Source organism: Dioscorea cayenensis, chromosome 8 (assembly GCF_009730915.1).
Source record: "Dioscorea cayenensis subsp. rotundata cultivar TDr96_F1 chromosome 8, TDr96_F1_v2_PseudoChromosome.rev07_lg8_w22 25.fasta, whole genome shotgun sequence".
In the NCBI taxonomy this organism is placed as follows: Eukaryota; Viridiplantae; Streptophyta; class Magnoliopsida; order Dioscoreales; family Dioscoreaceae; genus Dioscorea; species Dioscorea cayenensis.
The window spans coordinates 4679055-4697146 of record NC_052478.1 but is presented as its reverse complement, the minus strand read 5'-3'; the positions used below and the strand labels follow the sequence as shown (position 1 = coordinate 4697146).

The 18092-nt window shown below is 32.4% G+C and overlaps 2 protein-coding genes across 2 annotated transcripts; both read right to left on the bottom strand.

Annotated features, from left to right (window-relative positions):
* Positions 1 to 957: 957 nt before the first annotated feature.
* On the bottom strand, positions 958 to 3647 carry LOC120266790 (exocyst complex component EXO70A1). Its single transcript, XM_039274445.1, has one exon. The coding sequence runs from the start codon at positions 3449 to 3451 to the stop codon at positions 1427 to 1429; it is 2025 nt and encodes a 674-aa protein (XP_039130379.1). The 5' UTR covers positions 3452 to 3647; the 3' UTR covers positions 958 to 1426.
* Positions 3648 to 14022: 10375 nt separating this feature from the next.
* LOC120267975 (WRKY transcription factor WRKY51-like) lies at positions 14023 to 15584 on the bottom strand. Its single transcript, XM_039275657.1, has 3 exons — positions 14862 to 15584; positions 14644 to 14769; positions 14023 to 14546 (listed from the first exon to the last, which is right to left on the bottom strand). The coding sequence occupies exons 1-3, from the start codon at positions 15491 to 15493 to the stop codon at positions 14375 to 14377; spliced, it is 930 nt and encodes a 309-aa protein (XP_039131591.1). The 5' UTR covers positions 15494 to 15584; the 3' UTR covers positions 14023 to 14374.
* Positions 15585 to 18092: the final 2508 nt, after the last annotated feature.

Here is an 18092-nt window from a genome sequence, read left to right as displayed (position 1 = left end):
AGAACATTGGAACTGATGTTACTGATGGTTATGTATGTATAATACACAAATTGAAATGGTAGTGGCTAGCAGAGATAATTTTGCAATTCGAGTTGACAGTCTGGTTTGACAAGCCATTAATCATAAGGGGGGTTTTATGAATAGATGAATATATAGCAAAATGGCTACATTTCCAAGACACTCAGCAAGAGAATGAAGTTTATCAGAGTTAAAGATCAGTCCGCATTGGGCATAAACAAAAACTTAAAATGGAGAATTGGAAGGAGGGCTAAAAATTCTGATTTTTAGCCTCAAAAGAGACCAATAAGAGGGAAAAAAAATCAGTGCACAATGTTCTTGTTAGACCAAGCGTTTGGAAGTGCTCAACATCAAAGCCTTACCGCTGCTTGCTGAAAATATTTCCTTAATTCAAACACATGATGCCTTGCTCAACCATTAGGCAGTGTTAAGATTCCTGTAGGGAAAAAAGAAGGTTACAACAAAAACTTTCATATTAAAAACAGCTGCTAAAAAATAGGAAAGGAGGCTACATACTTGACGCATAACATTCCCGATACCCCCTTTCTCTAATAGTATATCCTGTTAGCTAGAGATTACATCTTTGAAGAACTCAGACATTAAACAGAAACTTACCGAATAGACTATAAGATAAAAAAGTTTGACATATGCAATTGACAGGAAAAAAAAACAAATTGAAAACTTTCATCGACTCAAAAATTTCTATTTACCGTTATACAATGTGATTAAAGGCAAAGCAACTCTCAGGAAATGAAACCTCAGAGAGAATGTCACTGTTTTCCTTCTATTGAGCACTTTGCTTTTGTTAGATTTCAAGATACAATTCAGAATATATATATATATATATATCAAACAAGAATAGGAAATGATTAAGAATCATGAAAAGAGTATTCCACAGGGGTTTTCAAATTCTCATGCTCTTAGAACATCACCTAAGTCAAGTCTTAAAATTTATAACATCTTACGAACAAAGAATGTGAAGAAACAATTCTACAATGCATGTCATTATAAATGATTTTACACATGTAAATGCACAATACAGATACTTACGTTCCCCCAATCCTAATTCAATGCCTAAAATGAATGAGTCAAAGCTTGAGAAGAGAAGATGAGAAGATATAAAAACGGGGGAGTAACCGAGAAAGCATTATATCCAACATAGCACGTTATATATAATTTCTACCACAAAATTTTGTTGAGGATCCAGATCCTACGGCCATGATCCACCATTTGCTATTGAGAAGTTCATGCTCTCATTCAAATCTTTAGTTTTTACTAGACAAAGAAGGTAGCGAACAACTTCATCTTGCTTCCCGTGCTGGTGGCAGTTCTTATTGGCCCCAACTTGCCCAATTTTCATGAGAGGAGCTTGTCCATCTCTTTCCACCAAATAGTTGAGGATTCTGCCTCACACTACAGTTGGAGCGGATCGGTATTGGCTAGACACAACACTGTCAACTTTCCCATTTGAGTGGCTGACCCTGAAGCTCACAGACTTGACTGGCTTATGTTGGAAAAGGGATCCAAGCATCTTCTCCAGTGATTGTGCTGTGTACTTGGCATACTTGCTCGCACTTGCATCTTGCTCCACCAATGGCCCATAATTCTGCATATAGCTTCTATAAGCCGGGACAATGGCCTGCACCACCAAATTACAAGTCTTCTCCCTCAACTCCTTATCAGTCACCACCCAATTAGACTGCTTCTGATACATCGCATCCAGTGTCTCATTGAAAGCCTTCAATCTCTTCTTCACCAGATCTCTGGCAGTAGCTCTCCCTCCAGAGAACAAAATCAAGCCATCCCTACTCAACAATCCGGGCAGCTTCCCCCAAGTCTCCCTCAAGAACACGGCCGCATAATACTCCTTATACTGCTCATGCTCCCTCAGCCACACATCCCCCAATAGCTCTCCGAGCTTCGTCCCCTTCAACTGCTTGTAGAAATGCCAATGTGTGTTCATCATGAAGAGATAGGACAATGTTACATCCTCATAGCCCTTGGACCAAGCATCAAAATTTGCCTCTAAAGCTTTGATTATATTCAAAATGGCATCAAGAAGGAGCCTGTCTTGGAACTTCTCTTGTTTCCAGCTCCTGTGGATGACCAAGACCTGGGTGAGAACCGGCCGGTAGTCCTCTCCGAGTAGCCTATCACAGTAATCGGTGATGAAAGTCACAAGTCTCGGCACTCTGCCATCAGGCGGTGGAGGCGAGCTCCTCTGCAATTCCACCTGCACCAAAAGCTCCCAGAAAATGTCACAAGCACCATCAATGACTCTCTTGATCAAGTCCCTAGTGAGGTTCTGGATCTCTACACAAGCTTTCCCCCCAAACAACCGATTGAAATCCAATCTTAGTTTGTTCAGCGATGCAAAGATATCCAGCAGTTTCAAGAGCTTGATTGGATCCTTCTTGCTCTCGGTGACAGTCATCCCAAAGTTGAGGAAAGATCTAAACCCGGCCCGATCAGCGATTTCCAAGAAGCACTTGGAAGGCAGCTCCGGCACGCCAGCGTTCTCCATAACCTCATGGCAAAGCCGGTACTCAGCATCAAGAAGGTGTTTCACGGCAAACTCGAGATGGCGGCCCCATTTCCCAATATCAGCCTCGATGCTCTGGACGTCATCGAAGTCGGCAGGGCCGATGCGGAGGTAGTCGAGGCCGAGGGCGTCAAGGGCGGCGCGGGCGGTGGAGCCACGGACGTCGATGAAAGCGGAGACGCAATCGTCAAGGCGGCCATGGGAGATCATGCGGTTAAGGATGGAGGTGAGAGAGTGGATAACAGGGACAGGGAGAGGGGAAGGGGCAATCGAGGCAGCAGCACTAGGGTTAGGGTTAGGGTTCATAGGGAGAGGGTTGGAGTGGTCAGAAAGAAGGCGGCGGAACTCGGAGAGGAGCTTGGCGAGGACGGCATCGAGCAGGCCGGCATCAAGTGGGGCTTTGGAGTCGCGAAGCGAAGCCAGCAGCGACTGGAGCCCGGAGAGGAACGGCGGGTCAGCGAGGGAGTGGTCAGACAAGTAGTCAAGGATATCATCAAGCCATTGGAGAGCGAGAGGGGAGTTATCGGAGAGGAACCGCAAGGCTTCCTGAAGGCGAGAGAGGAGAGAAAGATAGGAAGAAAGCGGGGAAGGAAGAGGGGAAGGGAGAAGAAGAGGCGGTTCAAGGCCATGTACAGCGTCAAAAACCTTGAGAACAGCGGCAGCTGGGCCGACAGCGCGGTCGATGTGGGAGGCAGCGGAGGAGAGAGCAGCGCGAGGAGCTCGAGCAGGGCGAACGGCAGACTCGAGAGAAGGAAGACGGGCACGGATCTCATCGAGGCGAGGGCCAGCGCGGGCGAGAGCGGCGGAGAGAGACTTGGATTTGTCGAGGCCGGCGCGGAGGCTACGGCGGGCGGCGAGGAGGGAGTCGAGAGCGAGCGGGTCGGGATCCATAGTGAATGATAATGATATGAAAAGATAGAAGGGAAAAGAGAAGAAGGTGGTGTTTTGATTTAAAAGAAAGAGAGGGATGAAAGAGAAAAAGTAGGCATAGCTAATGGGTTGAAAGAGTTGAGAGAAAGAACAACAACTGAGGAACTATAAGTTTGATTTGGGGTTTTGGGTTGGTGAGAAATGAGAATGGAATGGAGTTTTTAGAGGAGAGAAAAGGAAAGAAGGAGAGAGGGTTGATGGGAAGAAGGTGGACAACAGGGAGGAGTATGTACTAGTTGTGGATTGTTGTTTAATTTTGTTATTATGTGTATAATTTATTTATTTATTTATTTATTTATTTATTTAGAATTAATTTGGCTTATTTTTTTTTTTAAAGGCATAATACCTAAATTGATTTTTTTATTTTTTTATGTCACTTTCTCTCTCGAAATACGACTCCACTAATCCATTTACTCTTAAAAATAACTCAATTTAGTCCCTCTATCCTTAATCTCTTTCTATCTAATCCCTTTATTTTTGAAAAATATAGACCTATTTTAGAATAGAAATGATTAAGTAAAACCATTTTCAAGAGTAAAAAGATTATTTGGGAGTATTTCTGAGTAGAGAGACCAAAAGAGAAGAAAAAAAAAGTTGAAGAACTAATTCGGGTATTATACCTTTATTTTATATGCTATGTTGTTATTTTTTTTTTTATTGAAAGTCAATCAACTTTGGTTAGTTAGTTTAATATTTTCTCCATTCTAATATAATAGTTTTATGGAGAATAAAAAAATAGTTAGAATTTAAAGTTTTAAAAATATTTAGTTTATTTTTCTTGTTTTTTCAGGGTTTTTTTTCATGCATTTAAAATGATGATGATGGAGAATAATGTATTTAGGCATGAAAATTAAATTTAAAAATTAATTCGAAAGCATAGACTAGTACAATGACTAATAAAGAAAATATACTTCTCTCCCAATACTCAAAGATAAGTTTTCACTTTTTTTCTGCTGTTGTATCAAGTAAAGATTTTGTTTTCTATGAGCATAGCATATTGATTCTTAGTAGAATGACCAAAATTTTCCAGTCAGAATATATAAATAAAGTATGTTGACAAATAATTTTGGACATAAAAAAATTTAGAAATAGATTTTTATAATAGAATATAGTACATATGAATTATTATCCATGAATGCTCATCATAAAGTTAATACTTTTTTTTTAAAATAAGAAATTAATAAAAAATATTTTTCAAACTATCTATCTATATATATATATATATATGCAAAAATATTAACTTAACCAACAACTATTGGGTCAATTGGTATCGGATACTTTACATATTATATTCAATTCGAAAAGAACCCGAGATCGAACCTCATGTTCTACGCAAGGTAAGGGCACATAGCTCGGTCTTGAGTCTTACTCCTCACACGTGCACGTCTCTAGGTTCTTGTGCTTGTCACTTTAAAAAAAAAAATCAACTTAATAACGTTTAGGATTATATGCACGTCTCATTTAATAATGTATATTAAAGTGTATGTGATGTAGATGGTCGTATATGTAAAAAAATCTCATTTCTAAGGGTATGTCTATGATGGAGTATCATGTTTTATTGAGATTTGAGAGTGTACACGTTGAGTTGTTGGTGAAATTTTAAAGATATTAGGATAAAAATTTCTAATAATTATAAGAGATCCATTGATAAATTATAGAGTATATGAAGTCCTCTTCAACACTGCTATTTTACCAGAGCTATTTAGTCCCACTTTAATCAAATCATAATTTTTACTCTTTGAAACATCTCTGGAATGCTTTTGCAGAGGTCTCAAACTCCTCTTGTAGAGATTCATGAGATGTCCTTGCCAAAGCCCTCATTTTGAGTATTTAGTTTATCAGAAATGATTGTATGTTTCATTTTAAATTAACTAACTTAATTTTTTACTCGGCTAAATATAAGTTTTGATTTTTTGTTTTAGGTTTCAACATCTCCTAATAATAAAGAGAAAGAGGATGATCTGCTATTTTATTGGTTAGTCCCACTCCGAATTATTTTTGACCCTTGAGTGGAGATTCACTCTTAGTCTAAGACGTTTTGTTTGGTAATTTTTTTATCTTTTATCTATATCCATCATCTTCAGTGGGTATTTTATATTGTCTTTTCACTTGTTGTATTTGTGTTTGTTTATCTGTTTTGTATACATATGTTTATTTTTTTTAAATTAACGGTTTATTCACTTTCATTAATATATATATATATATATATATATATATATATATATATATATATATATATATATATATTAAATTTTAATTTTAATTTTTTAATATTTTGGTTTGAATATAATTTTAAGTGTGGATTTTATCCTCCCAAAATCATCTCATGACTTGCTTTGGAATTTTTTTTTTTCCTCTAAAATGTAAATTAAATATGATTAATTTGGCCAGAGGAGGCATATTTTTTATAATAAAAGAAAATTCTCAAACATGCCTTCTCACAATTGTTCGGTTGAAAGGTAATTTAATTATATTTTATTTGCTTGAATTCGGATGGAACAAACAAATTATTGATGAAAAGTGCATGTTTGGTACATGAACTATCCACAATATATATATATATATATATAGGTATTTTTAAAAATTACATTATTAATATAAATAATTATTATTAACAATTGTCTTTTACTAAACCAACATCATCTCTCTCTGATTCATACACCTCACCGCTTGTTGCATATAACAACTCATGAGACTTCAACCTTGTATAAAAAAAAAAAATTAAATATGATTGGTTGACCTCCCGCAACACCATCAAGTAGTACCCTGTTACTTTCTCTCCACCTATTGTTCAACCGGCAAATTCGACTTCAAATTATCTAAACTATTAAAAAAATTTAAAAAGAGCTAATAGAGAATGCCCAAATCTCAAGATGGTTGAGTATAAATATCACGGAAGAAGATAGTCATAGATGCGGATCCCCTCAGGACTACTAAAGCTAGAAGAATGCTAAGGTTACAAAAACAATATTGGTTTGGGCCAAGAGATTGCTAAAGTAGATTAACCTCGAATCCTTCAGTGATTAACCCCTAATCCCATACAAGTATTGATTGAAATCTATTCCGACCAAATCATGCTATGATTGCACTATGCTTAGAGAAATCTCTAATTATGGCCAAACTCAATACCTAAATTAGTTCCTAACGGTTGGAGGAGTACCAAATACCCGAATCCTTCGGTGTATTAGTACATAGATTTTTGTTCAAGCTATGTGAGTCTAATACAAAGGTGCTTCTCGCGCTCCTAGTACAAATCTATAAATTGAACCACAGAGTTCTTATGTAATCCAATACAATCAAGAATAGATAGTAAGAACCACAAATCACATACATTGCATTAAAAGTAAATCACATCATCCAAACAAGCAAGTTCATTCCAAGGTTCACTTGCATCCGGTAACCTTGGGGTTTAGCCTTTCATATAAAAGCAAATAACAAGTATAAAACCATAGAAACAACTAAAGTATACATAACAAGACTCCCTTAAACAAATGGAGATGAGATGACGAGTCGGATCATGTTTAAAGTTATAACATAATTATCATAATATAGTATAATTTTTTAAATTATGATATATTGTACGGATTATACCATAAATTTTCACTATACAAATATCTTTATTTTTAAATTTAAAAAATTATTTTACAAATTAGAAAATATTAATAATAGCTCATGTTTAGAACTAGTAATTAGAAAGTCTCAGCACTTCCAAAGACTCTGAAGTTTAATCACACAATTGTATTTTGAGAATTTATTTCATTTTATTATCATTTATTCATTTGGAAATTGGAAATGAGAGTAATACAAGCAAATGCAATTATATGAATGACATAACTTTATTTTAATAATGCTATTATATATATATATATATACAATTATTTATGAATAGCTATTTAATAGAACCACTGCTCGGTACTTTTGTTCATGTACTAATTTTGATTTACCTTCATTTTATCTTTTTAACATTTAATTTGAAAAAAATATTTTTATTTTTATACATTAAAATTGAATATAATTTACTATGTTCAGTAGAATAGTTAATATTTTATTTTTTTCCCTACTAAAAAAATTAAAGGTTAAAATCTTAATTGTGGTTTGCCAACGGCAACTCTCCCTCTTATATATATATACATATGCCCCACGTATTCTAGAGATGTGTGGGTTTTGAATCTACACTATTTTTTATGGGTCATTCATCGGATACAAATCCAATGGTCTCTTTTTGTCCTACTTCTTATTTTGGGAAGAATTTTTTTTTCGATTTTATGATATGTGGTTTCTTAGATTTTGCGAAAAAGCGAAAAACTGGTTATCAGCGATTAACTGCTAGCTTCACGCGAAAATCGCTATTTTATTTTAAAAATCAACTTATATGACATAAAAATATTTTTTTAAATTTATTTCTCTTCAAAATTTCACTAAATAAGAAAAAAACTTAAATTCCAAAAAATAAAACAAAATCGGGTTGAAAAAAATCTTGTTTTTTAAAGCCACATGATGATTTTTACATAAATAGATAATTTTGCCCTCTGCCAAAACCGAAAAAGTTAACTGCAGTTAATGGTTTTCTCTTTTTGTAAATACGGGAAACACATATCATAGAATCGAAAATTCATCATTACTTATTTTCAGAAAACTCGAAACCTACGTGGGTTTTTGTCTTTTTCCTATTATTTTTTGTGTTTTGTAAAAAAATATTTTGTTAATGTCTTCAGATATCTACAGATAATAAATAATTATATATATTGAAAGTACACTATATTTTGTTTTTATGTTTGTATCTCTAATTAATAATTTAATAAAAATATTGACACCTCTTGATAGTTAGTACAATGTTTGCAAAAGAGAAAAAAAGTAATACACCTCATGGTGCTTTTATTTCATCATAATCTTCATTATTGCCTGCTAAAACTGTGTTTTATTTGATTGTTAGACAGCAGTGGTTGGGCCATATTCGATCGTCTTGATGAGGGACATTTGTTTTGGATGAAGCTTTTTGGAAAACCCAGAAGTGTTTTTATAAGTTAAGCGACCGGGTTCAAAAGAGTTGTTTGTGCTTAGCAGTTGCGTCGTAAAAAGTGACAGTTTTTCGAAGGCAGTGATGAGCGAGCACGAAAAAGGCTAGTTATTTTACACTACCTGCTATCGAAAGTCAATACAAACACAAAATATAAAAAGTGCTTAACTTACTGCCCGAAAAGACTTTTCCGGGAAAGCTACTTCTATTAAACTTAAAAAGTCTTTTTGAGTCCAACCCAAAACAAGGCGCTTTTATTATTGTTGTTCTTGTTATTATTTAATCTCGATTTGATAAGTACTATATATCAATTTTATCTTTCAACAATTTCTTGTTCTATTATACCTGATTTTTGTAAAATATTTGTATTTTTACAATATATATATATATATATATATATATATATATATATATATATATATATGTTTAAATACTAAAATAAAAACATAAATATATTGAGATATCAATTGCACTTACCTCACTTGATTTTTTCATATTTTATAAAAAAATGTACTGGGCTGCTTTCTGGTGATGTATCCGTTTATCTTTTCACTTTCTAATCAGTATGGTTTATCCACTTTTTCAAAAAGATTTAATTTAACTAAAAATTCAACTTATTAGAAAGATATAAAACATATAATATAAATATAAGATACATCTTGCAAGTAGAATTCAATATATAATAGCTGCTTATGACGCAGACAATACTTCCAAAACTTAAAAAAAAATTAAAACATGATAAATATCAATATGAATAATTTTATTTTGATATTATTAATCAATACGCCATATATATATATATATATCGTGGATATAATAATATTATGAAAGATAAAATTTATAGTTGTCTTCCGCTCTTTTTTTATGTTTAATTTTAGAAGTTTTATTTGGTAATCTTTACTTGTCTATTTAAAAATTTATGAAATATTAAGTATTATTTTTTCAAATTTATTTATTTTTTATATTTGATGTACTTTTATCATTTTTAATAAATTATATTTAATTATAAATTTTTTAAATTATATTTTAAATAAAGAAAATTTTGAAAAGTTAATATAGTTTTTATAAATTTTAGATTATCAATTAATTTTAATTAATTTTTAATTAGTGTAATTTAGTTAAAATGTTCCAGTAAAAAAATACGGGAAGATATTTATTTTAATACTATTTGAATTAATCAGAAGTAAAAATAGCAGGAATGTAATAAATGAGCACCAAGAAATATTTAGTGCGTGTGCTTTTAATGTGATGTGATCCAGGTTATCCAATAAAAGCCGGCTATGTAGATGGGATGAACCGAAGTGATTTTTCAATCAATTTTTGCTTTTCATATGTTTTTAAAATTTTTCACTATTCAATATTTTTAAAACACACACATATTATATATATATATATATATAGACATACAACATGTTGATCAAATGATATAAAAAAAACTTATTTTTTTGTAAAACTTCAATATTTCACTCGACTTGTTTAGAAGCTATGACCCCTTGCTTCGAGGAATTAGTAACCAAAGACCAATTGATATATATATATATATATATTATAAATTATAAATGAGAGATAATTTTTCTGGTATGAGTTAATTTAATATTTATTACAGTCAATAATAATTAATACATGTAATTATTCTACAAAGTAAGTTTGGGTTTGAGTTTGGCCCAATCTAATTTCAATATGGGCCCAATGCTTCAAGCCCAAACTTTCAGTTTTGTTGGGTTTTATGTGAATTTTAGTCATATACGATAAATTGTATTTTATTTATATAACATTTTTAATAACTTTTTTTTTTAAAATACATACTCATTGGTGTGTAGAAAAAAACAAAAATTATTTTTTAAATAAAAATAAACTACATAATTTTTGCTACGAATAAAGATATATTAGAAAAAATAGGTTTTAGAGTCGACCCAACTCAAGTTGGCCGACATTGATAAATTGAAATATTTTATAAACATATATTTAAAAAAGTAAAACCAATAACGTATGTTCCATGTTCACTGATCTCAAAAGATTTAGTTCTATATATATAGTTTTAATGTAAAGCAAGTTGACATTTGTTAGATTTCTAGAATTACATTTCTCTTACCACTATGTTCCGCATTTCTATATTCATACCCTTAATTTTATTTAGAAGTAGGCTAATACAATTAATAATATTATTATGTGACCAAGTTCAACCATGTTTTAAAATTACCGGGCCTGGTTATTTTTATTATTATTAAATTTTATATTGGGTGTTTTGGGGATAAAATCGACATGTAGTGTAAATATCAAGTGTTAAGTACTCCCCATACTTCCAACGAGTCTTAAATTTGAGACATTTGAATGTTCCAATTATATTTTTCATGTGAGGTCAATTACTATTGGGTTATGAGCCTTTTAGCTTGGGTTTTTTTTATTCTTATTACTATCTAAAATATTTGTTTTTTATATTTTTAAAATAATACAATTAGGGAGTTCAATGAAAAATCAACTTACATGTTGTAGGGTCATAAATTAAATATTTTTTTTATAAATTTATAAAAAATAATCTGAAATTCATATATTATTTGATTATTTTTTTTTTCTGTTACTTCATCCATTTCTTTTTAGTTGTCATGTTTTGAAGTTCTTCTCGGTTCGTTTTTATTTTTCACATTAGAAATTTTGTACAGTATTAAATAATTTTTTCTAAATTTACACTTTAATTTAATGCACTTGTACAATTTTTAATAAATCACAATCAATTAAACATTAAATCATTTACTTCACTTAGTGGAGTATTAAATAGTGGTAGTTTTGGAAAAGTAATAGAATTTTTTATAAATAATAGATAATTAACTAATTTAACCAAATTTTTTTAATCGGTGTGAATTAGGTAAATATGATAAGTAAAAAAAGAACGCGAGGAAGGGGGAGTATTTTCTTTACATATATGAAATCTTCATTAATTAATTTTCATTTATTGACTAAGTAGGTTTATTTAAAACAGTAAACGAGTCAAATCGAATCAAGTTTCGTCTTGTTCAAACTTAGCTTGCCACTATTTTAATTGAGCATGAGTTGAGTACGAGCCTACTTCAAGTTTCATGAAATTCAAAGGCTTAAGTTCTGTTTGTTAGCTCAATAAAATTCGGTTATTTTTTCATAAATAATACATTATTATTATTAATTTATTTTTTTTTAAAAAAAATTGTATTGTTTTTAAAAATAATATTAAACATTCTCATAATAAAAATCATAAATTAATCTTAGATTTTACTTGAACTTTTACCCAAAGAACATAGAATATTTTTGTAACACATTATTATAAATGATCCCATAAAGGATCATATTAATATTACTACAAACAATTCTATAAATGTTTTTATATAAATGAACTTATTCATGATCCCATAAACAATTTTACTAATGATTTTTATAAATAATTTTTATAAATAAACTTATTAATAACACTATAACCAAGTCTCTTAACGATTTTTTAAACAAGTTGAGTTGAACCCTTACTGAGCCCAAGCCTACAAGTTTTTAACAACCACATTGATTCATATACAACCATAGTAAATTTACTTTTCTTTCTCATTTTGAAATATCCAAACTTCAATTTGGTGGTGTGTTTATTTTCAACATGTATAGATATTAAATTCTTTTTCAAACGTGCTAAACATTCTCAAAAAGAATTTTCAAAGAAGTTAGAAATAAAAATCAGCAAAGACAGCCATCGGAGGTTTTGAGAACTTCCAAATTTTATCATGTGAAGTGAACACATAACCTAACCAAATTGAATTTATTTGAAAACACTAATCTCATTTTAAACAAACTGAACACAGACCCAAATATTTGGATATGTTTAGAAATTCAAGCTACCAAGAAAAGTTCAAAGTCTAACTTGTAAACTAAATAACCAAAACCGTTTTCATTTACTTCAAACTTACATTATTCTTTATTCTCTAATATTCTTCTTGTGTTTTTTTTTTAAAACTTTTTCTATATAAAGTAATTATTTAATATTTATGAATTATGCATTCGACTCTCTCACAAGAGTAATATTATTTATCTCGAAATAATATTCTGAAATAGTATCCCGCTACAGAGATAGAGTTGCAAAAAAAATAAAAAAATAAAAATTATTTATGTGAAAATAATATCCTGAAATAGTATCACGAATGTAACCCCAGAGATAGAGTTACAAAAAAATATATATATACAATTTCAGAGATGCGAATTACAATCTCACAGTAGTTGCATTTAGGACATTATTTCGGGATGAATAATTTTTTTTTTTTTTTTTGGCACAATCTCATATCATAAAGATTAATAATTATTACTATAATAATCGGATCAGTTCATTGGGGTTGAAACAGTGAAGCTAAAAAATATGTTATCTTTAACATGTTAAAATAGTCCATAAATTTATGAATAATTTAAAACAACCAAACTACCTAACAAAATTTGACCAATATGTTTAAATATATAAATAAATAATAAATAATAAAGGAGAAAGAGAGAGAGGAAAGACATGTGGGTGGTGGGTGCCCAGTTAGGGCTGACTGCCAAGAAATGCCAACCCACTTGGAAACGCAACCTCTCATTTTGTCAAATCCTAATTTTGACTTCTCCACAAGGAATGTGTGCATCTCCATCCACTCTACCCTTCTAGTAGCAACTTTGATTTGACATTTCTTTTTAATATTATTATTTAATAAAAAAATTCAAACAAATAAAAAAAAATATAATTCAAATTCATGAAATTAAATAAAAAATAAAAAAACAAAAATTAATTTTGGGAAAGAATTACATAATGACCAGATAAATAATTAATTATTTTCCTCTTATTAAATAAAAAGTCGAGTGTTCAAGTTATAAAACTAGCTTTGCCCATATTTTTTAAAAAAAAAATAAATTAAATAAAAAATATTTAGAATTTAATAATAATAATAATAATAATAATAATAAAAGGAAGACAAAAAGAAAAGCACATCAAGCTTGTGTAATGTGAATGATTTAGGAGTGATGGGGATGCTTCAATCCGCCAACCTTCCAAGGGCCAAGACTTGTTGCAGACTTAGTTGAGCATAATAATAATAATAATAATAATAATAATAATAATAATAATAAAGTTGATTGGACCCACCAAAGAAAATAACAATAATAATAATAATAAGTGGGCCTCATCTCACCTTCTCTCTCTCTCTCTCATAATAAAGTCAATGTGAGCCCATGGATTCATAAGTGTGTTCCTTGACTATATTTCCCATTTCCTTAGCCGTAAGGTCACCCGTCATTTCGCTTCAATTACATGACAAAGACTTTTCTTTCTTCTTTTCTTTCATTTCGCTCTTATCTTACTACATTATTTTTTTATATATTAGTAATAAGTTGACATCAATTAATGGCAAACCTCCAAGTTAAAAATATCCCTCAGATTGAGTATCAAACAAAGCACAATTACTGATTCATGACTAACAAAAAAGAAAATAGAAAATAATTTATAATGATAATGATAATAATAATTATATTTAAAGTTGAGTTAGATGGGGAGCTGACCAGGCCCACCATTAATACTAAAGACTACCAATTACACTCATGAAAAATAATACCATAAATAAAGTTTGACCAAACAAAAGGCTTAGACTTACAGTCAACGGACTCCAACCAACCTCTTAAATCCAGCTCATAACCCACCCCATTTGCTAAACGACAAAATCTCCATTCCCAAAACCACTCCCTTTTTTGGTCAAATATTTCAAATTACCATTTCTTTTTAATTTTTTTTTTTACATATCGATTCCCTCAAAAGAGGAACCAAATTTTTTTTTTTAAAAAAAAGAAAATAAAAAAAATTGAAAAAAAGGGCGGAATTGTAGAACGGACGGCTTGGATTAAATCTCGCGTGGGGCTTGGAAGATGATGGGCTCGCCGCCGGCGGCCACTGCCGGCGAGTGGCGGTGCTCGCCTTCGTATGTGACGATAAGCATTGATGGGTCGTCGGGGGCTCTTTCGACGTGCTTGCGTGCTGGACACCCTCTTACGCTGCTGCACTTGTAGTAACCCCTGATGAGAGAAACGAGAGCCGTTGGATTAGAGATATTAATGGTGAAGATTGGATATGAGTCGTTGGATTTGGGGGTGAGAGGTGAAGAATAGTTACCGGGGGTATGGAGAGCCTTTGATCGGTTTCTGGCCGTACTTACGCCAGGAGTACTCGTCCGGCGGGATGTCGGCCATCTTTGAGCTGATCGCCGGTACTCTGATTGTCCGTTTTACCCTTGATTTCCTGCTTCATTACCAGAAAGCCATTAGGGTTTGAAGAGGATGCGGGGTTATACTAAGAAGGTGAGCTAAGGATGGGGAACTAGTAAGCAGTACCTTCGTTTAGAGCAGTGGCAGCGGCCGCCGGAGGATGGCTTGCCGGAGAAGTCGTCGCCGGAATGAGCATGGCACTTCTTCTTGTAGCCGGAGGATAGTGGGGGTTTCCCACCGGCGGAAAGTGAGGGAATGGAGCCGAGGAGGAGGGATGAGCCTTGCTTGCCGTTGGAGACGCTGCCGTCGCCGGTGATTGACGAGAGGAACGACGAGTTCGCGGATGACATCGGGGTTGAGATGCTGAAGCTATCGTTGGTGAACTGGCTCGTCGCGATGTCGGTGCCGCGGGATCCGGCTGCGGGGTTGGTGAAATCGAAGGTTAGCGTTTGGGAAGGAGGCGGAGGAAGAGGAGGAGGGGCTGGTGGGAGGGGAGAGGAGAGGGTTAGGGTTTGGGTGACGGACGAGGGTCCACGGCGGAATCGAGCGTGGCCGGTGCGATTGAGGATGGAAATGACCTTCTTGAACTTGGAGATGGTGTGATCAGTGATCTCGCGGCAGTCAATGGTGGTTTGCTGATGGCTCTGGTGCGAGAGCTGCAAGACGAGGTGCTCCAATCCCCGTAGACCCGCCGCCGCGGCTTCCTGGATCGCTATCTGGTTCTCCATCTTCGAGCGCGCTATGAGATCCACGGCCATCGGAAGCCCTAGAAAACCCTAAACCGCCATAAAAGCGCTTTCTCAGAGCTCCAACAAGAGAGGTGATTGGCGAGAATTGGAAACGATGAGAATGGGTGGGTTAATATACAAAGGTGCGGCGAGGAATTCAGTCAAATCGGCGACTATTACGACGGCCAAGATCTCATCTGATACCACTGTTGTTAATCTCGATGACATCATGATACCGCTAACTAGTATAAGAGTAGCTTAACATCTCGAGGCTCTGGAATGATCCTGACCGTTTAATCTTTGGACTTTCTGTGCGAATTGCGGAAAAGCATTTTGTTTTAAAAGTCAAACTTTTCTTCTTGTAATCTCTGGAAATAACTATTAATTAACACTAATTAATTAAGGATTTCCCACTTCGGCCCTTAAAAAAGATAAAAATTATTTTTTGGTCTTCTTTGGCAAAATTTCATTCAGCCCCAGAAAAACATTATTTTTCATTTATCATGGACCTTCATGAGAAGTTTTCTTAAAAACTTAATATAGTCGGTGACTTGGTGGGGATGGGGTTGACTATTGATTAAGGGATTTTGGTATAATAATGGATTTGGTTGTCTTCCTTAATTGATAATTAATCCACTAAAATTAAAATAATTACTTGATTAGTCCGGAAGAATAGATCATTAGGATATATATATATATATATATATATATATATATATATATTAATTGACTAACTATGTTTAATATTAAATTAAAAATTAAGTGGAGCTCAATCAAAGCAACGTGGGCTCGACACTGATACAAAAGGTCAAAATATTTAAATATTTGTTTGAAGATAAATTTAAAGTCATTTTCAGGATACCTTTCAAACCATGCAAACGTATAAATAAACTTATAATTAAGACTAAAATTAGTGCACATCTAAGCGAATCATTAACTTATAAAGTAGGCCATGGAGTTAATAGGCCCACATGATAAATTGGGCCTAGTTTAGGCCCATGGACCCTAAAGTAGCCTTTCTGTTTCCTTTTCGGGATCTCTACTCTTCATTGTTTTTAATTAAAAAAAATTATGAACAACATCTCCAAATTGAGTTTACCTAATAAATTTATTTATTCTACTTATATGTTACAATTTTTTTTACCATATATTATTTACATTATTATGAATATTTAGGTTAAACTATTAAAGCGTTTTTGTTCACTTTATTTAAGAATGACAATTATATAAAATATACTAACATTGGCACTCATTTTTAATGCAAGCAAAGATAATTTTAATTTTAATTTTTTTAATTTAAACTAAGTGCTTTCAAATAGTTCAATCTAAATCAATCGAAATATTTTTAAAATATTTCTGTACACATAAGCAACAAGGGTTGTTATATTTAATAATGCACCTAATTTTTCATGTTATGTATATTTAGATTACTATTCTGTTTATTATATTATACATTTAAATTAGTAATATAAGACTTTTACCTTTCATATTTTTTATATTATTTTATATTATTTTATTTATTTATTTTTATTGAGAGGAAAGGCCTCTTCAAAAGAAGCCAATCAATCAAAGGCCCAACTGACATTAAGGGCCCAATAGATTACAATGTTGGAAATAAATTACAACAATCACACTTCAAGCTTTTAAAAAAAGTAAATAAATCAATCCTATTTATTTTGTCTCCCTTATCTTTTAGCACCAAACCCAAGAGGTCTCCTCCATGCAGACTATTTCTTTCTTTTTCTTTTGGAAAATTTGAATAAACAACGCATTAACATATTTTAAAGAGAAATGAAAAAAAAAGTTTAAAGAAATAAACAGAGAGGAACAGCACAGCGAACATTATCTATGCAAGATACAAAGGGAACATAACATAAACAAAACTAAAACTGAAAGAAAATAAATAAGTGTCATCTTATTTAAAAAGAGTAAGTGAGACTTCTTCCAAATTGACACAAGTACAAAATCACTAAAGTGGCTAAACGTGCCCTCATGTAGGTCTCTCGTCACAACAATCTGAGATCCCACAAAATCCAGGTAGCATTTACTATATTAACCGAATCCTTTTTTTTTTGTTTATAAATTAATATATATAACCTGATACAGAGCTATTGATAATAATATAATTTTTGGAGATGTAGAGAATATATCTGACTTAGCTTACCTAGTCACTGCTAAAGTCATATGCCGCTGATAGTTCAATGAGGAAATTTCAATCCACCATATTAAAACATTTTGCAAAGTCTACATACTTTGATAATATTTTTCGGGATTTTTGATTTTGCTAGACAAAAGATTAATTTTACAACATTGTTTGAAATATAAAAACCTCATAAGATGCCAAAACTTTATTCGACTCTAAATCAAATTTTTTTTTTTTAAGAGTCAAACTAGTAGTTTAATACATTGAACATTCTCAAGCAAAAAAGTTGTACTTGATCAACCCAGCCTTATTCAACTCTAAAGATAAATGGAAATACTCAATTAATGTACATCCCAATAAGTTTGTATCTTCTTCTTCTTCTTGTTATTGTTACTATTATGATAAGATCATAGGAATCAATCAGTTGGTACCACATTGGGATTTGGAAAGCATCTCCATTAAAAAATGTGCTACAATAATTTTTAG